The 24,661-nt window shown below is 34.0% G+C and overlaps 1 protein-coding gene across 1 annotated transcript in view; it reads left to right on the top strand.

Annotated features, from left to right (window-relative positions):
* The first annotated feature begins 390 nt into the window (after positions 1 to 390).
* The window catches only part of CCDC102B (coiled-coil domain containing 102B), a 138,512-nt gene continuing 114,241 nt past the window's right edge, over positions 391 to 24,661 (top strand). Inside the window, 3 exon segments of the mRNA XM_032311203.1 lie at positions 391 to 618; positions 620 to 699; positions 2,520 to 2,630. Of these exon segments, the coding sequence (XP_032167094.1) occupies positions 535 to 618; positions 620 to 699; positions 2,520 to 2,630 (275 nt within the window). The 5' untranslated portion in view covers positions 391 to 534.

The following is a 24,661-nucleotide window of genomic DNA, read 5'->3' as shown; positions in this document are numbered from 1 at the left end:
CAGGGGCCAGTGAATTCTCCCTGGGAGGCAGGGGCCCTCTGGAGATGCAGCTCCCAACTCCTGCCACATGACTGAAATCCACGGTTTTGACATTCAGTTTTTGTATCATGATTTGCTTGCTCAAATATTTTATTAAGTATTCTTTTTTTTTTTGCCAGTCTACTAAAAATCACATTGAACCAATGATATTTCCTATTGCTCCTGTGATCTGTAGTATAATCTCTTAAGTCTTGCAGATAGATACTTTATTAGTTTTTTTTTCCTTCACCATTTGAGTTTTTCCTATTACTATTACAAGTTACATCTATTGCTCTTAAATTTATATGTTAAGTTTATATGTTAAATACTTGTAGATGAAGGGATGGTTATTTTCTTCCTTTTTCACTCACAGTACATGGTTTCAAATGGTTGGCGTTGGGTAGAAAGCTTTGTATAGCGGTACTTAGGGAACATTCAAGTGATTTCATTTTGGTTCACTCACTTGTGATCCAAAGAGGGTGTTGTGGTATTGGTTTTGATAAAACCTCACAACCAATGAGAATCTTTTTTGAGTTAGTGTGGAGTGGCCTTAATGCTGGAAATAATCCTGTTGGCCAGGACCCCAGAGCTATACAGATGAGAAAAGGATGCAGGAAATTCTGTTGTTTACACATGTGTCTGTAACACTGAGCCGCTGGAGCAGCCCAGCAAGCCCAGAGGGTAAGATGCCTAATAACCTTGTGGTTTTCTATTTAATTATTATATTTTCCTGCTGGAGCAGAGCATGTGGTATTCTCGGAGCAAAGAAAAAGACAGTTGCTTATAAGATGCAGAACAAAACTACTGTAGGTCTGGGAAACAGAGGGATTTGGAATTTCTTCTTAAAGTGGACTTGATTTTTTCCCTCTTTCTTCCCTTTTCCACTGTTGGTATTATTTATCCTGACATCTTGCCACACTTCTCCTGTTTTAAAAAAATAACTATACTAAGCAAAACTCAGGTAAGAATTTCAACTCTAAATTTAGACATTCATAGATTATGTTGATATTTTTAAAACTTTGTTTTGTACTTCCAAGTGAATACGAGTTAGTCAGTATGTTTGGAGTAATCTATATCCTTAGAATTTTTAAAAAATATAAAACTGTTATGCAAACCCTTATATTTATGTCTCATGCATTCAGAGTTATTTTCATTTTGATGGCTAGTCCTCATGCTGAATTCTTGTCATTGTTAACAGAAAAGTATACTTCAAATTTAGGACTAATATTGATTTCCTTATATAAGTTACCTGGGTAGTATGGAGGAAATAGGGACATAGAATCAAATAGTAAAATCCTGTAGATAATAAAAAAGAAATGGATCTTTCAATGAAAGTAATTATAGAACTAAAAGGGAAAAAAAAGATCTCTGGAAACCTTTGGGAAATATTTGTTAATGTTTTCCACAAAGATAAATAATAAAATGAATGTTCAGTGGGTATGTCTATTGAATAGAAATATAATAAAGATATTTAAAAACAGACATATGTAAGTAACATGCAGTTGAAATAGACAGTGATATTTCTTGATATGCTCATTTATGTCAAGACTAGTTCTCTGTTTCCTGAAATCATGCAAATATACTTTTGCTAATACTTTTGTGGAATTGGGTTTTGTTAAAGCTGTTGATTAAATGCCTTGTTTTTCATCATTTTTTTTGTTGAATATCCTTGCATATGCATTAAATATTCCTGAATTCTGACATTTATGCAATTTTTACATAGCCATTAGATTGAAAAGGAATCTTAAAAAGCTAGAGATAACAATAATTGTGTAATTTTTCTGTGATTATGCAAAATTGATTTAAGGTATCAATAAATCCATTTGCATGACATTCAGAAAAATGCTTTATGTGAATTGCTTTTTCCCCCAAAACTTAAAGAAAAATAGTTTTCTTGTAAAATGACAGATCATTTGATGGTCTCTCTTTTGCATTTTTCATGTTTTTGTTGGATTTAATAATTGCTTGATCAGTGGGACATAGCTTCCTGGTGCTTTGCTATAGTTGTGACCTTGAAATTTATGAGCGTTTCCTCTAATTACTAGAGCCACAAATATAATGACAGTGAGTCTTTCAAATTAAAAATGATATAAGGACAACTTTTCTTTGGAGAAGTACCATTTCTCCTGGGCTGATACTGCAAGGTTAATTGAAATTTTCTATAATGGCAAAACCTTCAAAAATCCTCTTTTTAGCAAAATTTCATAGAAGCCTTGAAAGAAAAGTCCAGCTTTCTTGGCTGAGTCTTGAAAAATCAGTAGAATTTAGATAGTTGTTGAGAAGCAAAAAGATCATTCTACTTTGCAGTAATAGTTGAAGCAGAGTTTTGAGGCATGAATTAATATGAAACAAGGAAGGTGAGGGGTGAACCTCACTGGAGAAGAAAAGAAATGCACCACTGTGCGTAGCAGACGTTGTGTTCAAGAGTGAGACAAAGTTGTGAGGTGCAAAACTATATACTCTGAATACACAGAGTAATTTTGTCCCTATATATTGTACAATGGGGGCAGCTGGGCATTTCTGAAGCGATGGGGAGCACTTATTCCTCTTCTCTTTGTCGTCGTCATCATCACCACCACCGCACTGCCAGCAAATGATAGCATTTCCTATGCGTAAGATAATTTACATACTTACCTATAATTTTGATAGTTGCAGAATAGAATGAACTTCATTTTACATATCTTCATTTTACACGTGAAGAAATTTGATGTTCAGAAATGTTAAATGATTTCTCTAAAGCCACAGATAGACTAAGTTCTGGAGCAAAGATTCCAAATAATGTCTTTCTGCCTCCAGAGCTATTTCCACTCCACTCCACTGGCATTTTAGGAATGTAAGTCTGGCAGAAGTTAAGCAGAGTGGTTTGGGATGGCCTTGGGGTAACGGAGTGCAGGGAAGAGGCGGTGAGACAGCGCTGTAGACCCGAGCCGGTCCCACTTCTCTCGCGTGACCCGTTCTTACCTGTGGGAATAGAATGAAGACATTGAAAATAAGCAGTTTTTATATCTAATATTGGCTGTTCATATTTAAGTTGGCTGTTCTCACATTCAGTTCATGCTTTCCTCTCTTTTATTTCCTTGAACGTTGTATTCAAAGATGTCTTTCGATTTCTCAGAGGAAATTTAACCACTGATTTTCATCAGATATCACGTATTCATAAAAAAATGCATGCGGTCACTGGAATTGATATTGGGAACACATTGGGATTCTTTCCTTTCTTTTTGATGTGTGATATGAATGAATGCTTAGTGATCACACCTTCTTAAAATTATGGAAGGACTCAACTGTTATCAAAGGAAAGTATCATGTAAGTTTTATTTGAATGGGTGAAGAACATATATAAAATTTATGTTGCTAATAGATAATATAGAGTGCGGTATGTCTGTAGTAAAAAGAATAAACCCCATTTAACATTTTTACTCCTATATCTAACCTTAAACATATTTTACTTTTCTCTAAATAGGTGTTTTATAAAAAATATATATTATAATTATATACGTGTGTGTGTGTGTGTGTGTGTGTGTGTATAAATAGTGTCTATGCTATCATTTTACAAATGTACTACCTACTGTTTTACAAGTTTATTGTCATTTAAGTAGGTTTTACTGGCCTTTTTGTCATATGCCCAAACAGATGAAGGTAGTTGAAATGTAAAGACCCATTCCTTTAAATTATCATTACTAAAACAATAAGTACATATGTCAGTTCAAATACTGTCATCAGTGACTTTAAGAAATTTCATTTTAATTAAACAGGTCTAGGCTGTATTCCATGATTTTATAGATGGCCTTTTGCATACTCAGGGCCTGGTCCGCAGTTTGGTCCTCAGTGCCCTGGTTGGCTGTAGATGCACAATTGTTATCAAGTGGGCTAAAGGGAAACTGGGCATCTTATTGGAGGGAAGCAGCCCATCAAAGAAAAGGTGGGTTGTGCTCAATGCCATTCCATTAAAGTCATAGCTTTGCAGATTACTGATATTTTCATATAAGTAAATATCTGGGTGATTTATGTATGATGATATTTGCTAAGAGTTACTGTTATATATAGAAAAGATGAAAAGATATTTGATGTTAAAAACTGATAGAAGCAATTTTTGGTAGTTGAAAATAGAAGGACCCTTTTGAGTAAAAAACATGTTCATTGCAGAGCTTATAAATGGTATCTTATAATCCTTGTCTTCAATTTGTAGAATTAAGGCTCCCCCCCCCCCCCCGCCAAAAAAGATAGTAGTTCTAGAGCACTTCCACATCAGAGGCAGACCCACCAGGGCAGAATGAGGAGCACTACTCAGTGAGGTAGGAGGGAACTGCGAGAGAAGAGTCTTCCAGAAGCTAAGTAAATGAGTCATTCTGGAAAGATCAAATGGTCAGTTATATAATATGCTGCTGATTGGTCAAGGAAAATAGGACTTAACTGTTAATTAGATTTTGCAATACAGAAGTCATTGATTTCCTGTTTTTGTAGAGATCTAGGTTTGAAAACTGATAGAATGAGTTCGAGAGAATGAGATGAGTGAAAATATCTTTTAAAGATTTCTACTTAAAAAAATGCCAGATAAAAGTGATGGCCCCCGGATGGGGATCAAGGTGATTTCTGGTTTTCAGGCCGTAGATATTATAGCATTTCCATTTGCTGATGAGAATGATTAGGAAGGAGTTTAATTTGGTTAGGTAGGACAGAGAGGACTGTATTTGTGTTTGCAGGAGCAAAGTCTCTTAGTTAGAGGGGATTTGGAGGGAACATACAAATGGGAAGTTTGACCTGTGGGCACGGATGAGAAGGGGGAAGTCAATTGACAGGGGAAATGTAGTAAGGTTGAGTTGGCAGTACTCAGGGCTTATTTGATATTCAGAGTCAAGAATTGAAGTGAGTCCTGAAACCGAGCAGTGTTTTCTCAGAGTATTAGTAGGTGCTCAGATGCATTTGTAGAGCGGGCAGATAGTTGGATGCCAACCAGAATTGGAGTTTTCTAGACAAGTAAGGTTAAGAGAATACCATTCTAACTGAGGGTACTTTGTTAATAGTGGAGCTTGGAAAAGGGAGGGCAGAGTCGATATGCAGTAGGTGGTCAATAGAAGGCAATGAAGTCAATTAATAGGACATCCAAGTTGAGTCAAAGCGGAGGATTTTAGGGACAATAGGAGAAGGTAATCAGAAAGGTGCTTAACATTGAAATGGGAAGACATGCTAGTAGGGGAATGGTGCCTAGGCTGTATACCAGCCAGTAGGTGGGTGAGGTAAAACTATTGCAATTATTAGGAAATGAGAGATGGGAATATTATAAGGATATTTCTTGTGAAAATATTTTGGACATTAAATTAGTTTTTAATCCCTAAAAACATTCCATTACCTAACCAATTAGTACCATAATTGGTTTTACTAGATACATCTTATTTTTTATTAATAAATTTTTAAAAAATTTATTTAAGTATGAAAAACTACTCCTGTTACAAAATACATGGAAAAACACAATATTTTATGTATGGATTTTATTATGGCAGAAGATAAATATCCACAACTAAACACTAATTTTAATATCTATTCCCATACTGAGACTCTAATTTTGTTAATGATTTCATCCACTTACCTTGCTATTTTTTTTAACATATCCATCATCTCATACAGTTACCAACTTAAAATTTTTTAACTAAAGCATAGTTGACACATAATACTAAATTAGGTTCAGGTTCAGAACATAGTGATTCAACAATTCTATACCTTTTGAAGTGCTCACCGTGATAAGTATATTACAGTATTATTGATTATATCCCCTATGTTGTCTTTGCTATTTTTAATGATGTTTTGGTTGATCTTACAGAGTACTGTATGTTAGAAGAATCTTCAGGAAAGGATAAGGTATAGACAGAATTTTTTACATCTAACAAATTGTAAACTCATGATTTTTCTAGATATTTATTATTTTGCCAATATTTTGGATAAAAATTTAGTTATAGTTATTAATGATGTTCAGAAACATGAATCAATAATATTGTTCTTGGGCTTTAGTTCATAATAAAACTGATATTTTAATAACTACATATATTTTAGTATGTAATAATTATTTTTGTCCAAAAGCCCTTGCTGTCTAAACAACTTCAAACAAATGGGGTTTCTTTTAAAGCTTAGATGAGAATGTTGAACAGTCCTATCCAGTGTTTCAAATGATAACCATTTTACTTGGATGTGATTACTGCAGCTTCTTCATTATGTGACCAAGTGGCAGAGAATGAAAATGTCCTGTTCATTTATATCTGAATGGCAGCCATAGCTCTGATGTGTGTTTAAATTATCAATAGAATGCATTTAAACATATATTTGTAAAGTCATTAGCAGTCATCTTCATTTGAAGCATAGATAGGAAGCCTCTCTAAAATAGGGAAAAATTTGGTGAGAATACACTGAACACATTTGGAAAAATCAAAACAAAGTTTTCTATTTCTGTAAAATTCTCTTTGAAAAAGAAAAACACTTAAATTTCTTTTGGATGTTCTAGAGTAGAGGTGTCCAACAGAAATAGAACTCAAGCAACACTTGCAACTTAAAGTTACATTTTAAAAATTAAAAAAATAGGTGTGCCTATGTGGCTCTGTGGGTTAAGCCTCTGGTTTTGGCTTAGATCATGATCTCAGGGTCCTGGGATCTAGCCCAGCATTGGACTCTGCTCAGCAGGGAGCCTGCTTCCTCCTCTGTCTCTGCCTGCCTCTCTGCCTACTTGTGATCTCTCTCTCTCTGTCAAATAAATGAATAAAATCTTCAGGAAAAAGAAAAAAAAATTTTAAAGTTAAAATTAAAAAAATAAATGTGACATTGATTTGAATACTATTTTTTACTTAGCTCAGTATCTTTATTAAAATCTTAAAATATAATCAATATTAAAGTTAATGAGATAGTCTACATTTTTTTTTTTTTTCCACACTGTCCCTGATTCAGACTTAGAGTACATCTCAGTTCAGACTACCTTCACTTCAAAAGTTTACTTGATCCATCAGGCTTGTGACTGACCTATTAGCACAAGCTCTAGTGCTTCTGAATAGAAACAATTGCTCAGTGCTCTCTCAGCAAGTGTAGGTCATGTTGAAGGCATTACATTTATCTCCTCGTTGCAAATGAAGATATGTGTTCAAGTGACCATTCTAAGGAGCAGATTTACCCCAGGTTTTCTGATTCTGAATCCAGTGTTCTCTGATTTCTGCTCTACCATTCTGATGACGGTTATGTTGATGTATTTATGTTATATTGATTCTGAGCAGTGTGTAAAATATGGTGACATCTGGAAATTACTGGTATGAATATATTCTCCCTTTGCTATAATTTTAAAAAATCTAATTACTGTGAAAAGTAAGCAGTAATGAAAATGATCAACCCAATTCTAGGATTCCACACATTTCTTAGAGGTTTTTTTTTTTTCTTTTTTAAATAAATTAAATGAAAAATCCAAATCTGGTAGAGCAGAGAGATAGAAAAAAGTAAAAATAGAGGCTCAGAGAGGAAGACTTAAAACTGTGGCATTATAGGGATTATTTGAGAAAGAGTTGAAATATTTATATGACTGGGAGGGTAAATAAGAAAATAGCAACTTTTTAGAAATACAGGAGTTTAATCTGGTCTTCAGCTTTTTGCAGTTCTCCATGCACATGTCTTACATTTTCTATTTTAGGGGCTGGAAATTCAGATCTCTTGAGAAATGTAAACACTGGCTCTTCACTTCCTGTTGTTTTGATGTTTTTAATCCAGTTTCTGGTCTTGACTAAGGGAGTAAAACACTATGCCTACATTACAAAGAGGTGAAAACTGATTTCAGATCCATTAGCAATTTGCTAGGAAAGAACTCTGCTTTATATTTAAATTGCTTTTCTCTTTAGTTTTACTTTTCTTTCATGCCAAAGGACAAAACCCAAAATATCAACACTTACAAAGATGATTGGTGAGGCGCCTGGGGGACTCAAGTCAGTTAAGTGCCTGCTTTTGGTTCAGGTCATGATCCCAGGGTCCTTGGATTAAATCCCACATCAGGCTCCCTGCTCAGCAGGGAGTCAGCTTCTCCCTCTCCCTCTGCTTCTCCCCACTGCTCATGCTCTCTCTCTCAAAAAAAAAAAAAAATCTTTAAAAGATTTTTATTTATTAGAGAGAAAGCACACAAGCTGGGGGGAGGAGCAGAGGGAGAAGCAGACTCCCTACTGAGTAAGAATCCCTATGCGAGACTTGATCCTAGGCGTTTGGGATCATAACCTGAGCCAAAGGCAGCTGCTTAATGGACTGAGCCACCCAGGTGCCCTCCAAAATAAATAAAATCTTAAAAAAAAAAAGATGATTGGAGACTCTATATCTAAACAAAGTACAAAGACATTTTGGCTAAAATGTAGAATGTATGAACAGGAAAATGTTTCATTAGCATGTATAGTAACTGTTATAGTAAGTGTTCTTCAAATCAAAATCTAACATTAACACTTTTTGATATTTCATGTTTTAAGATAATACATGAAATTTTCCCAGTGAAATCAAGATTTTGGGTTTCATAGTTAAAGAGGTAATTTAAGTATTATACAACCACCAGATTTTTTTTTTTTTTTTTCTGGAGAAGGTATTTTCCTCCAGATAATATATCTGAAAGTTAATCACTTGTTTTATTTTATGAAATATATAATTGATATCAATTTAATCTTAGGAGAGTCCATAGAAATGTAACAAGACTATAATCTCATGCAAGTAACTAGGATAAAAAGTCAACCTTTTCTCTAAACACCAATGTATTATCAATTGCTGTTCTGATAATTTGTGGTCATATATATGTATATATTACCATTTCTCTTTTTGTTATAACAAAAAAGCATTCAGTTTCAAACAATTCCATTGTTTCTCCTTTGCTTTTTTATATTATTTTATTTCATTTTTTCTGAGTATTAGTATCTTCCTTACCAAGAGAAAATAATTGGTTTAGTAGCTTTATAATACTTTGTATGGGAAGGTGGTACTGTAAATGGCTATGTTTTAATTATATACAAAGTCAGCTTTACATATCTGTTTTGTATTTTTTCCATGTATGTCACAAGAGATACGATATACTTTCTGGAACGTATGCTATTCCTATTCAGAGGTAGATAGCCTTGTGATTTCAAAATAGATTAATTCATGTATTTTAAGAAAAAAAAACATAATTATGAACCTTGGGTAGGTCCATATTCACTAATAATTTTATTTTTTCAACTTGCTCTGCAATCACATTCATAACGACTTATAATTCAAGGACTAAGTCTGACCTGCAGAAATTTGGAGAATTCAAGGACTTAAATGAGCTCTTGCGGTACGACACTTTGAACACATTGCCATGGGTGGGTGGAGGCAGCTGGTTTCCTGTTTAAAATATTTTTGAGAAGTTTTAGAAAGTTCAGTTCATTCTCAGCCCAGAGTTCCTTCATAAAAGAAGAGTTGAACATGTGTAAATATTTATATTTGGAAGATTAATCAGGAATATGTGATTAAACTCCAAAAACTGGGTTAGTTTGTGTTAGAGTTTATGCAGTTCTGTTATATTCAGTTCTTAGAACATGTTCAAAATAATTTCTTTGGATTCTTTCATAGCAAAATTTTGGTTCCATTTTAAGATGTGAAAACATCTTGATAATTTGCTGCAAGTGAATCTTTGAAGGAAAAAACCTAATATATGCTTGAGTTTCTGTGAGTCAGATTTCACATGTAATCACAGTCTGATTTCCATGAGAACATTTATATATTTATTTTTAAAGATTTTATTTATTTATTATTTATTTAAAGAGAGAGAGAGCACTAGCAGAGAGGGGCAGAGGGAGAAAGAGAGAGTATCTTAAGCAGGCTCTAAGCTCAACACAGCACCCACCACAGGGCTTGATGACCCTGAGATAATGACCTGAGTCAAAAATCAAGAGTTGGATGCTTAACGGATAGAGCCACTCAGGCACCCTGAGAACAGACATTTAAATCCATTTATTTCCTAATGTACCTTCAGAGCCCGAGAACAGTGTGCCTGACACACAGGAGAAATTCAGTAAATACTTGTCCATGGAATGCATCAAATCTCAAAAGCTAAGAAATGTTTATCCTTAGTCTATGTTAGGAACATGCAGAAACGAATAGACATTATTATATACACATATGTGTTGTTTTAATAAAGTGATTATCAAAATACACTGTTATATATGCATTTCCTGGTTTTGTCTTTTATTTTGCCTTTGTTTCACATGAGTTGCTGAAAAGATTTTAAAACCCTAAAGTGGCTGAAAATTGAAATAAATATGGTTACTTTTAAACGATTAAAACTACTCTTGTTAAATTAATTAAACAAAGAGGCCATTAGACTGATGTCACTCTAATGCTATGGTGACCTACATTAAACAAACCAAAATCTAAGCTGTAAGGTTAAAGAGATTGAAACTAAAGGTCAGCCAATCACAAACAGCCAACTAGGCCCTAAGCTATAATCAATCATTAATTTCCTTACATTGCTTCTGCCTTTTATCTGCAAAAGCCTTTCCCTGGGGCACCTGGGTGGCTCTGTGGGTTATAAAGCCTCTGCCTTTGGCTCAGGTCATGATCCCAGGGTCTTGGGATCAAGTCCTGCATCAGGCTCTCTGCTCAGCAGGGAGCCTGTTTCCTCCTCTCTCTCTCTCTCTCTCTCTCTCTCTCTCTGTCTGCCTCTCTGCCTACTTGTGATCTCTGTCTGTCAAATAAATAAATAAAATCTTAAAAAAAAAAAAAGCCTTTCCCTGAGCTCCTATGGGTAAAGAGCTCCAAACCACTTCTAGTTTAGAGCTGTCCCAATTTGAGTCAAATATTTTTTCAAATTTTTTAAATGTTTAATATGCCCCAGTTTATCTTTTAAACTTGCATAATTACCCCCTGCTCGCTTTTGGTTATGTGAATTTGAGTTTGCATAACAATTTTTCAGTCCAATGTAGTGTGACAGGGAGGTTTGCAAGAGTCTTCATCTTTGAATAGGGGGCTTTATGTAAAGGGATGCTGATTTAAACAACAACAACAAAACCCAGTAGGGCCAAAAATTTGTAAAGAGATAGTAAGCAATGTTTTTCACTTGAATTTCTTAGCTCTACCTTTGTTTTATCAACTAAGGAAGTCATTTGTAAACCTCAGTGAAGAACTTTCATAAATGGACAGTCATTTGCATCAACACACTCAGCGGGTGGTAAACCCCCATTCACAGTGTCACTATGAATCACAGATATGACTTCCATCTGATTAAAATAAAATACAGGGGCGCCTGGGTGACTCAGTCTGTTAAACTTCTGCCTTCTGCTCAGGCCCTGGGATGGAGCCCTGAGTTGGGTTCACTGCTCAGGGGAGCGCATGCTTCTCCCTCTCCCTCTGCTGCTCCCCTTGCTTGTGTTCCCTGTCTCTTTCTCTGCCAAATAGATAAATAAAATCTTAAAAAATTAAATAAATAAAAATGCAATAACAAAAAGCCCCAAGTATTTGATTCGCAGTTCTAGAATGTCAGAAAAAAAAAATTTCTCCCAATCTGCCTTAACAATCTAGAAAATAAAGTCTTTACTGTTAGTTTCGTAGTCTGCATTGCTTTTGAATGCTTCCAGGGTATTCTCTGGGTATTGGTAAATTTAGTGATTTTTCTCTTCTCTTCTCTTCTTTTTTTTTTTAATGTCTTAATTTAATTTTAGTTTTCTCAGTGTTCCAAGATTCATTGTTTTGTTTCTTTTCTGTTTTTTCTTTTTTCTTTTTTTTTTTTTTTTTGAGAGAGGGACTCTATTTTGAAGAATTTTCTTAATTAGGAAGTCTAAATATAAAATCATACAGAACTTCCATGGAAAATAATCAAGAAAACAGTTTTCTTACTAGAATTAGTAAGCTTTAAGAAAGTTACTGATTTAGGGCGAGGCACAGGAGTCTTGAAAGGGATAGCAAGGTGATTAAGTGATTGAAAGGTAGAAGGTGTTGTGGAAGGTTGGAACAGGAGAGAGAGCAGGGATGACAGGTGATGATCTCGGTGTTCTGTGACGTGAAGGACAGCGGTCTGTCTCCCAAGGGAAGGAGAAAAGCCGAGTTAAAGGAGGGACTGTCTGGAGCTAGAGGAAACAAATACCAGACTGACTTCCGATTGAAAGCACTGGCCACGTTCACTTACATCGGAAGATGATACAGTCACCAAATGTGGGTATCTTTTGTTACCCGTGTTGGAAATGCAGTAGATTTTCCCGCTGACACAGAATGCAGTAGAACTCCCATGAAGTAGAAGCATAAATATACTTAGAGTGTTAGATTTTCATTATTGCATGATCAGTGCTTCATCTTTTATCGTTAAACACTGTTATAAGTCCTGGTTGAGTTTACAGAAAGGAAAATCAGCTTTTCATATCTCTATTAGGAAGTTCCAGTATTTTATTTATTTTCTTTCTTTATTTATAAGATTTATGTATTTATTTAGAGAGAAAGAGAACAAGCATGCAAGCTGGGGGAGGGGCAGAGGGAAAGGGAGAGAATCCTCAAACAGACTCTCTGCTGAGCACAGAGCCCCACTAGGGTCTCAGTCCCACAGGGGTGTCAGCTCATGGGATCAGGACTTGAGCCAAAATCAAGAGTTGGCCACCCAACTGACTGAGCCACTGAGGCCCTCCAGGAAGTTTCAGTATTTTAATAAGAAAATATATTTGAATCATTTTATTTAGAAAGATTCAAAATCCACATCACATTAATATGTCAAGTAGTCTTTGTTCTACTTTATGAAAAGTGTTAAGTTTTTTAAAAATGTATTTTTAAATTTAAATTTTAAATGTTAACCAAATGATTTATTTCAGAAGATATTTCTCTTTTATATCCTCTGAACTTTATAATCATGTAGAAACTGTGGCTCTGTGTGATCTCTTGATGATGGACGGTATAAAGCAGTAGAAAACAACTGTCTGTGGTGGTTCATTTTAAGTAATAGGAAAGCATTTGAAAAAACATCGTAATGAGTTTGAGTAGCTCCTTTGTATGTTAGGGTTAAATATATGTATAGCATAAATTATGTCTGTTACATGTTGAGTATTAATTGAGTAGGTTGATACTTTGAATTAATCAAGAGGAAGAAAAAGAAATCTAGAATTTAGTGAATATTTAAGAATTATCTATTTTTAAAATACAGAACATACATATTTAGTTCAAATTGAAACTTCTGCATTTTTTGTGAAAGAAATATTCTCTCTGAAGAATTAATATAAGAATAGAGCCTTGATACCCAAAGGAAGCTGAGTTATTTTGGTAATCCAGGACTAAAAGCTTGGCTAGAATAAGAAGTGCAATCTCCACGTATGCAAGAACAGGAAGCCTGGAGAGGCTGGAGTGGAAAGAAGAAGGGAGACCAGTAGGTAAGGCTGGTGTCGCTCCCGTAAGGATCCTGAATTTCATCCTGAGAAGAACAGGAAAGCAAATTGAGGTTTTTCAGCAAAGATGAAATAATCAGATTAAAAATGCAAAAATATCTCTGCAGTTGGTGAGTGGTGAACAGCACTGGAAGGGAGAACGGCTGGTACTCTTTTCCAGGAACCTGAGTGAGGGGGCTGTCTTTGGACTCAGGTGGCTGAGAAGGAGAAGAGTAGCCGTAGATTAGAAACTTCCTTGACGGTGAAATGAACAGGGCCCGGTAATTGATTGGGAATAGGGGTGATGAAGAGGACCAGTAAAGGAAGGTTGAATTTTTGGCTTACACAAACGGAGACGATAGTGGTGATGTGGATTAACGGGAGCAAATGGAGGAAAGCCGGTTAATCTTCACAAGAGTAAGAAATAGAGGCCTTCCCTAAACTCCCTGCAGCAGCAAAGTTCATGTTTTCGGTTTCCACGTAAACACACACACACACAGCAAATAACTCTTTGCATTTCCAACAGACCTGAGGATTCCACATAAATAAAATAAGATTAATTTGTTAAGGCCCAATAGACATGCATAAACATAATTGCATGCACATGGATTTTGGCAGTTGTAAGCTCTTTTAATTGAATGGTTCAGTTGGTTTCCTCTAGATTCATTAATTGAGTATCTTCTAGCTTCTAGTTCCCTCTAGGTTCATTAATTGAGTATCTTCTATATTCTAGTCACTGTGAACACAAAGATAAAAAGCAAGTTGCAGAAGCTCATAGAAGCTCATAGCCTGATGGTAGAAACGATTATTAAAATTACTATGTGATGTCATAAATCCAGAATAAGATAATTAACTAGAGCATGGGGCCACAGATAAAAAAGGAGCGAACTGAGCAGGAAACTTAGTTTAGACACATCATTTTTCTCACTGTTAGCCATCCTCCCCCCCACCCCCATTGTATGCTCAGACACCACACGCAGCCCCACACATGCGTGTGCGTGCGTGCACACACACACACACACACACACAAATTACCAAATTGAACTGTATTTGGGTTTTCAAATAGTTTCTACACCAACATCCTTTTATAGGCACAAAATCTGTTCTTTTTAAGACTGTGTAGCTCATATATTATAAGTGTAAGCTAAGAGTTGATGACAGGACCAGAGTAGAATAATAGAACAGCTTGGCTTTTAATGTATGTGAGCCCTTTATATGTGAATTGTGCATCCTGTTTGGACAGGAACCAAGGAAACATCAGTTTGAGTTGTTTATTTCAGTGTATCATTTCATCGTTCCCATAGCTTCAGATAATTTGGAAGTGGGTTTGTTTACATTCCTCTATCATCTTCTTTGTTTTTTCCTTAAGTGCTTTGCTTTCTAAGTTGTATTAATCTCATTTTTTTCTCGATTTCATTTTAGCAGATATTTTATTGCCCAAAGGAGTGATAGAAAATAGAATAAACTGTTTAAAGAGCTGATTGTCAGGATTTTATCTGCTATCTTCACTGAAAACTTGGTACTGGTAATAAGAAAAGTGTGAACATTGGTTTTATATTCTATATTTTAGTTTTAGTCATAAATTCATGATATGCAGAAAGGGAATCTTCTATAGTAAAAAGAGTCATAAAATAATAGTTAACCCTACCGAATGTCAGCACTGTGCCTGGATCTCCACGTAGTACAGCATTGCAATCGCAAACAAACGGATGAAGTAGGTCTCATCACTCCATGTTTATTGTTCAGACTTATCTGGAGAAGTTGACTTCTCCAAGATCTCACACCTGGTGGGAGGTTATATCAACCTGCTTTGCAGGATACCCTCCTTCCAATTTCCTTCTCACCTTTTGGAGTAACAAGAGAAAGTACAGAAGTTTTCTTCAAAAAGCTAATAGCTATTGTAAAATCAGGAATAATGGCTAAAAGCAGCAGTAAATAGTTAAGAGATGTTTGACTAATGTTGAGGTATAACAATATGGGAAAGAAAATGCTTTTATCTTCAAGTTAACTTGTTATAGTAACAAGATGTGCTTGCCTGCTCTGTTGTTTTACCTTATGATAGTGTATTTAAGCCAGAACAGTCCCAAAGTAATCAGAATACTTTCTTATTCACTGTTTAGGGGGAAAAAAAAAACAATCTTCAGTTTATTTTATTTTTTTTAACTTGTAGGAATATCTGCTGTTTTAAAATGTTACTTTTTTTTAAATTTCAGATTTTTTATTTTATGAAATGTTTAATTGACTTACGATATTTGAGAGTTCTTCTGAGTTGTCAGATTACTTTAAAGCATAGTAGAAATCTGAATATTGGTTTGTTTTCTAGATTTTATGCAACAGAACTTAGTGGGAGACTTGAGACTCTGAGGTCAGATCTTTTATGCTGCCAAAGATTGTTAGAAATTTAAAAGTAGATCTGGCTTTTGTAAACATAATGGGAAAGTGGAATTCAACATTTGAATCTAGTCTTCCAAAACATCAAGTTACTTTCTTTTTTCTTTTTTCCATTTTAATTTAAGCATTTGAAGAGCAAAATAATTTTCTTTATTCTTTTTTTATGTGTCCCAAATTTTTGAAAATGGAAATATGTTCAAAGAAGTTAGAAGTGGTTGGATTTGTCTCCTACCATGCCCACCCCCCACTACAATTTGTTTTAGTCCTCATTATTTTGAAGCAAGCCCAGATAATCTTGTTGGTTATCTATCTAAATTAAACATTTTTATAAATGCAGGAAAGATAGTGGTGAATGGAGACATTATCAAGCATATGATCATAGTTTGTGTGTGTGTGGGTATTTATGGGAAACAGGACAATTGGCTCTTTTGTCATGAAACTTAAGGGCCTTACAAACCATTTGTTTGCTGAGACTCAAGCCTTCATTTCCATTAAGAGGAGAGATATTTGGTAATAAAATTCTGATAACCCAACTTAACTCTTTTAACAAGCTTTGATTTCATGTAACAAAGAAACATTCTGAGAATTTAATCTAGGTGATTGCATAAGTAAAGCATGAATCAAATAGTATATTATGTTAGGTTTCCTTGCATTAAAGAGACATGAGTAGAGAAAGAAACCATTTTAATTATATTATATGAACAAATTTCATCAAGCTTTTTGTTGAGTTAAACAGTGAATTAACTGGAATTTTTTTTGTTTTCTGCCCATTCAAAATCCACATAATAAACTATTTCAGTACAACTAATTGGGAATCATTTCGTTTAAGCGAGGTATTGTCCTTTCAGGGAATATATTTCCTTTCAAGCAGAGCTGATCTACAGTTTGCTGACAGCTGTGAGCTACATGAGCTAGTCGTGTCACCGTGTTCTCCCCATCCTGTGACCAAAGACACTGATACGTTTTTCTCTACCGCAAGCAGAGGGATAATTTCCCTTCTTCTGTGCTGTCCCTGTGCGTCCATTAGAGCACACACTACAACATATTGTGGTAACACTCCCTGTATCCTGTGTATTCTGACACCTAATCCAAAAGCTTCTTCAGGGCTAGAAATCTGGGTAGATGTAGTATTTGGAAAGATAGCCTGGCAACTGGCTGTTTCCTTATTATCTAAATGATGAGGCTCATCAGTGTTGGCTTCCTGTAAAGTGAGCAGGTTGTGAACACACGCTGCTCAATGGATTTTTAAAAAGGACACACCCATGTAGCCACCACCCAGATCAAATAATAGACCCTTGTTAGCATTCTAGAAGCCTCCCTCAGGCCTTCTCCCAGTCATAGCCTTTCTAACTAAGGGTAAACACTATCAATCTCTGTCATGAAGAGTAGCTTGGCCTCTTCTTGAACTCGTTATAAATGGGATCATCCAAAAGGTATCATTTTGTACCAGCTCCTTTCACTCATCATTATGTATAGGAGATGTATCACTCTGCAGCGCCAGAGCACCCATTTTTACTGTTCTACAGTTTTCTATCCATGACTATAATGAACTTTCTGTATCTATTTTTAGTTTATGGAAAATGGACAGTTTTAGTTTTGAGCTATTAGGAATAATGCTACTATGAAAATTCTTATGGGTAGTGGCTTTACATTGAATTCCCTTGATAACTGATGATGTAAGAACATTTTATATGTTTAGTGACTGAAGATCATCTTTCATGAAGTATATTTAAACATATCTGGCATGTTATTAAAAAATCATGTTAGATTTTTCTTGAAAATTTCTGATAATTCTTTATACATCCTAGACTTGAATCCGTAGTAGGTACACATATGGCCAAGGGCTTCTCGCATGCAGTTGTTTGCATTTACATTTTGGGAACAGTATCTTCTCATGAACAGAAATTCTTAGTTTATTAATAAAGTTCAGTGTAAAAACATTCACCCTAATGCTTGCTATCCTGTTTGCTTTCTACAAGGTAATGAGAGATTTTTCTTAACTTTTTTTTTTTTGTCAGTTCTCTAATGGAAGTGAACTTTTTATATGGTGTGATATAGCAATTAGTTCCATATGGATATATGGTTGACTAGCACCCTTTGTTGAAAAAAGGAAAAATAATTTCTCATACTGAACTGTCATAAATCAGGTACCATTGACATGAGGGTCTGTATTTGGACTGTGTTCTCTTGCGTTAGTCTATTTGTCTCTCCTTGTGCCAAAACTTCATTGTTCTAATTATTATAGCTTTATATTGTTTTCATATCCAGTCATATAATTCCTTTTGTTCTTCTTTAACATTTTCTTGGCATTTTTCACTATTGACATTTACAAAGGAATGTGTAGAATCGACTTGCCAGTTTCTACCAAATCAATCTTCTTGGTTTTTGAGTGGGATTACATTGAATCTGTAGGTCGATTTGGGGAAATGTCATCTTTCAATCTTAAGCTTTCCAATCCATAGTCATGACATAGCCCTTCATTTATTTAGATATTATTTAGTTTCTTTCAATAATGTATTGTGGATTATAGAACATATGTTTACCTATCTTCTGTGATATCCCTAGCCATTTTGATATATTTAATGCAATTATAAAATGACATTGTTTTAAAAATTTTATATTTGATATGTATTTGTTTCTAGAACATAGAAATACATGTGATTGTGTATGTTGACTTTATATCGAATAATGTTACTAATTTCACTTACTGGTCCTAACGGTGAATTGATTTGAATTTTTACTACATACTACAAGCATGTTACAGTATAGTTTTATTTCTTCCTTTCTACTCCTGTTTTTCTTTTCACTTACTGTATAATTCTGAGTGGTAGTAATAGCAGGTTCCCCTTTCCTGTTTTCCATTTGGGGGAGAAGCTTTCAATAATATATTTTTAAGGATTATTGCTTTAGGTTTTCTGTGGATAACTATTATCATATGACATATTTTCCTTTTTGTATTTGATTTGCTTGGTTTTTAAATCATAAACTGCTTTGAATTTTATCAAATGCTCTTATTTATTGAAATTCTTCTCCATTTTATTAGCATGGTTTATTAAATAAATTGCAGTAGTTGATAAGCAGACGCTAAACCAAAGTTATGTCCCTGGAATATATTCAACTTCTTTATGATATATTAATCTTTTTAATCACTAGGTTTTTCTTGCTAATGTGTCTATGTATGTTTTTATATTGATGTTAGTGGGAGATATTTGTCATAAAGTTCTTGTCAGGTCTTGGTATGACGGTTGTTTTGACTTCACAAAATTAATGGGGGTGTGTTCACTCATTGTCTTTTATCTAGAAGTGTAAAAAATTAGTATCATTTCTATATATGAAAATATTATCTTTATAAATTCTTTATAAATAATCTTTGCTGGATTCTAGAGACACTTTTCTCTTAAATATCTCTCATTCATTTACTCTTTCATTCAACCACAAATATTTGCTTAATGTTTACTTTAACTCACACACTGACCTCGCCCCTGGGGATGGAATGATGAGTGAAAACAAACATGGTCCTTACTCACACTGAGCTCACAGCTTAGTGGGAAATACAGAGAGTAATCAAATAATTTTAAAACATGGACCAAACTCTGTTAAACATTTCTGAAGAAAGGGTGCAAGTTCAGAATTGGCAGTAAGTGGAGGCTTTTGGAGGCTTCCTAAGGAAGCTAACAGTCAGAAATTGATCAGTTAATTCACCTTCTCTTACTTGAACTGACATCTAATTCTTGTGGTTAGAATGCTGCTACTGAGAATAACTGTTGGTCCAGTGTGCTTTATTTTCCATGTTTTGTAGCAGATTTCCCAAAGTAAAGGAGTTTGGTAATCCAGGAGCAAATTCATGTCCTTCACTGTAACTGAATATCTGGCACAAAAACTGCATATTTAAGTCAAGAAAGGAAAACACTGACAATAAATGAGCCTCACTGGGCTCTTAATAGCAATGACTAAAATAAATACTTGCTGCCTTTCTTAAATTTGGTGTAGTCATTTCTCCTACCTTTTTTTTATCAGTGTTTGTATTTTCTAGGTAGTTGCATTTTATATACTTTTTTCTGTCTTAAATTTCCTAAATACGGTATTTATATGTTATATTAACTGTGATTACACTGGAAATTAGCTAATGCAGTACAAAGGCATGCCAAACAGGCAACAAGATGATATGCACAATTTGTTGGAAAGGTATTTCTTTTTTTTTTTAAGATTTATTTATTTATTTTAAAAAGAGAGAACATGAGGGATGGGGAAGAGGGAGAATCCTGAAGCAGACTCCACACGGAGCACAGAGCCCATCCTGGGGCTCAATCCCAGGACCCTGAGATCATGACCGAGCAGAAATCAGGAATCGGCTGCTTAATGAACTTGAGTCACCCAGCACCCCACAAAGTTTTTGTTTTTGTTTTTAGATATCATATATATTTATTGTAGAAAATGTAGGACATGCAGATGAACTAAAAGGAATTACCCATTTTTCTACCATTTAGAAACCACTTACAGTATTTTGCTAATATTTACCCCAGACCTCTTTTTATGCATAATTTACCTTTCTTACTTTTGTTTTTATTTTTTGTTAACTCCCACTTTATTTTAAATTTTTTAAATTTTATTGTGTTATGTTATTAAAATTTTATTATGTTATGTTAGTCATCATTAGTTTTTGAGCAAAGTTCTTTATTTAAAAATTATTTCTTAGGGAAAATATCAATAGTATTTAACTAGTAAGTTAAATTAATTTAAAAAAATTAAAATACCCAGTATGTCATTTTGAATAAAGAGTATAAATATTATGTAATGTAACTTTAAGTAAAAATAAAATAAAATATCTAAAAATAATTTCAGAATTCCCTTAGGTGACAACAGCCAAATAGTTGCAAGATTTGTATTATTCTTTTTGGAACATAAATGAATTTGGAGGTTTTGTTAAATACACTGTCAAATTTCACTTTAAACTAGTAACTTGTAAAACTGAAATCAGAGCCCATTCTAAATGTCACAGGAATTGCTTTGGAAGTTTTCTAACAACAATGGAATTTTTTATTGTTTAAAACAGAAATTTTACAGATGTAAATGGATTAATGTTTAATGTATCAAACTGATATCTTTGTTTGAAATAAGGAATTTTAAAATATGATTTCTAATTACATTCCTGAAATAGATTTAAGTGAAAGAACAGTAGCCAGGAAAATGAAAATACTAGCATGTGCACATTGTCACTCTAATAGTAGAGAAGAGCCAGACTAAAGTGGTATTATAAATACTTGGAAATCTTTTCTGTTAGACCAGAGACTGTGCAGTTACAATTAATAAAATTTATCTGTAATAATAAAAAGTTAGAACAGTTTTTTTCTGAGGAATTTGTCTGTCGTACATATACCCACTCTCACACATCTACATCTGCACTCAGAATAAGTAGAAAATGGGCATAGAAAGATAAATACAATCAAATATACTATTTGGGTTATGGTGAAAAGTGAAAAGACTCAAATATGTGAAATGCTTAAGAAAATGTTTGATAATTGCTGTCACTCTGTCTCTGGATTTCACTATAGATACCAAACTCTTCAGTTTATCATCATCTGATTTACAGAAATTATTCTTATATCAAAAATGATAAATATTACAAAATATGTTAGTTGTTAAGCACTGAAAATACATGTTATCCTCAAATTGATTTCAATTGATAAAACTAAAAAACAGATTTCAGTGCCACTTTATGTGTTCAAAATAAGCACTACTAAACTTAAATAAGGTGCTATTTGCATGGACAGCTTTCCTTATACTATTGTAATTTGCATTGAAAAATGGGAAAGAAGAAGTCTAAATAATTTGTAGACAATTTTCATTTTTCAAAAGCAAAACAATATCGTGATTTTAATTGTAAAATTTCTTTTTAATAAATTTAGCATTTATTAGAATGTCAAAATGAGCATGCCCATTTTTATTTATAGCTATAGAGAAAAATCCTATTTGTTGAGTTACCTAATTATAGGTAGTCATGTGCTCTTGAGAAACATTTTAGGAAAGTAAATCTGTACTCTATTTACTTTTTAAGTTATTAAAGGCATTGTTTCATGTCAGTTTATATTTCCTGATACTATTACCCTTCAAAGGGCCAACTTATACCAGTGAAAACCCAGAATATTTTTCCCTTGTTGGTTTTTCATTTCCCAGATGTCAGTAGAGGCAAAAAATAGATTTTTCTGAAAATTAACATTATTTTGGTGAAAACTTCAGTCTTTTAGTTATTTTAAAGTAATTTGTAAAGAAACTTTTCTCTGCTGTCAAACCAGTATCAGAATTTTAGAGAAATTACTAATAAATGGAAGCTGTCTGTAGACTCTAAAATTGTTTTGGGATTTCAATCAGCTTAAATAAAATAAGCAAAAACAATAAAAGGTAATTATGTTCATTTGTGGCCATCCTCCTGATTACACATCTCATTTGCTTGGTCTGTGATGCCTTTCTTCCTTTTTGGATTAGTCACATAATGTTCTTCCTATAGACTAATGGCGTGAGTACCTGTCCTTTGTGATAAGCTTCAAAAAGACCAGTCAGTTTTACCTTAGGTCAACACAAGTAAATTAAACAAGATAATGTAATATTTCATACACTTGATTCCCTGAATAGAATGTATCTTTAGTGCCGTGTGCTCTTTACATTTTAAGATCATCTGAAGCTACACCATAAAATTGACTTACTTTAATCCTATGATTGGCATTTTGGATTGAGATTTACTGTTTCTGATTCCCTCATTTTATATCACTTTAGTAAAGTCAGTTAGCCTGACTTTAACTGGTCAGTTTTAACAATTTATTTCTTAAGTATTGACACTTTTGTGTGAGGTTGATAATTGATAATTTGAGGAAGTGCTTTTTTGTAGTCATATGCTGCCTTTCTGTTTTGCTGCACAACAAATTATACCAACATTTAGTGGTTTAAAACAGTATTTATTGTCTCACAGTTTCTGTGGGTTAGGAATCCAGGTGTGGCTTAGTTGGGTGTCTGAAGGGGATGTAATGAAAGTGTCTACGAGGGCTAGAGTGATCTTTAGGCTCAACTTGGGGTGGATGTGCTTCCAAGTTTCCTCAGAATAGTGTGGGCAGGATTTAATTTTTTATAAGCTGTTAGTCAGTTTCTTGACTTAGTTCCTGAGCCTCTCTACAGGACAGCTTATGAAATGGCTCTTGGCTTCATCAGAGTGATCACCAAAAGGGCAGTTGACAGAGTGCTGCCAAGATGGAAGTCACACTCTTTTCATAACCTAACTTCAGATATGATGCTTTTCATTCTGGCAATGTCATATTCACTAGAAGCCGATCACTAGGGCCAGCCTCAATGAACAGGAGAGAATTACACAAGGTTGTGACTACTAAAAGTTGGGGATAACTGGAGGACATTGTAGAGATGTGCCCACTATACTCTTTTTATAATAATGTAAAAACTTGATATGTACATTGGGAGGAAACATTCTGAACTGTTTTTCTTACCGTTCTATCCAATTTCCTAGGCTTTAGGAATCCTTTGAAGCCATAGAACAAAACATAGTTATGTGGCTTGAAGTCATGGCCCTAATCTTGCTTTTTATTGGCATTTATTTTTTCTTAGCAATACCCAAAATGATCACATCATTACTTAGCCACTATCTATAACTGAAATCTAAGGATAAGAGTTAAAATGAAAAAAATTATATGCTATAATGTTCACATTATTTCCACAAGGATGTGGCACATTTTCAAGTGGTGAAAGAAAAGAACTAAAAATCATATATCTGGTGAAATGATTCTTCGGGAAATAAAGGGAAATATAGAGACCAGTTGAAGAGAAACTACCTTTAAAAGAAGTTCTTCAAACAGAAATAAAATGATAAAAGAAAGAATCTTGGTACACCAGAATACAAGGACAATCAAATGCCACAAATATGATTACATATAATAGAATATTTTATCCTCATAAATTTTATAAATCACATTTGATAATTGAAAGAAGAATCACAGAACTATCTTATATTAAAGAAAGTGATATTTAAGAATGGAGCAAGTACAAGCACCTATAAGGAAGTAAGTTTTCCTCATTTCACTCAAAGTGGTGAAATATTGATTTCAATTGACTCTGATGTCACATTTGTATATTTTAATTCCCAGGGCAACAAGTTTGAAAACTATACAAAGCGATACACTCAAAAACTTTTTAAGTGTATCAGGCAGACAATATCTTTAAAAATGCTCAAGTGATCTGCATGAAAGGAAAAGAAAAAAGTGTGACAAACATGAATGAAGTAAGGGAAACAGAAAACACAGTAATATGGCCAATATAACTCTAGCATATCAGTAATTATCTTAAATGTAAATGGCATAATTTCACCAATTACAAGACAGAGATTAGCAGGGTGGATAAAACAAAAGAACAAACAAAACAAACAAAAACTAGAGAGGTAGAAAACCATAAAGAAATCCTTAACTATAAAGAACAAACTGAGGGTCGCTGGAGAGGAGGCAGGTGGGGGATGGGTTAAATGGGCGATGGCTATTAAGGAGTGCGCTTTTGATGAGCACCAGGTGTGGTAAGTGAATGATAAATCACTAAATTCTACCCCTGAAACTAATATTATATTGTATTGTTAACCAACTAGAATTTAAATAAAAACTTGAATAATAAATAAAAAATTTAATAAAAATTTTTTTAAAAATGAGCAAAGTATATGCAATTAACAAGAAACTCATTTCAAACTCAATGACATACAGAAGTTGAAATTTAAAAATCGAAAAAAATGCACCATGCAAGCATTTTTTAAAAATTATGTTCAGTTAATTTTTGATGTGATGTTCAGTGATTCATTAGTTGTATATAATACCCAGTGCTCATCACAACACATTCCCTCCTTAGTACCCATCACCCTGTTATTC

Source organism: Mustela erminea, chromosome 13 (assembly GCF_009829155.1).
Source record: "Mustela erminea isolate mMusErm1 chromosome 13, mMusErm1.Pri, whole genome shotgun sequence".
NCBI classification, from domain to species: domain Eukaryota; kingdom Metazoa; phylum Chordata; class Mammalia; order Carnivora; family Mustelidae; genus Mustela; species Mustela erminea.
Note: the sequence above shows the minus strand (reverse complement) of the source record. Positions and strands in the feature narration are given on the sequence as shown.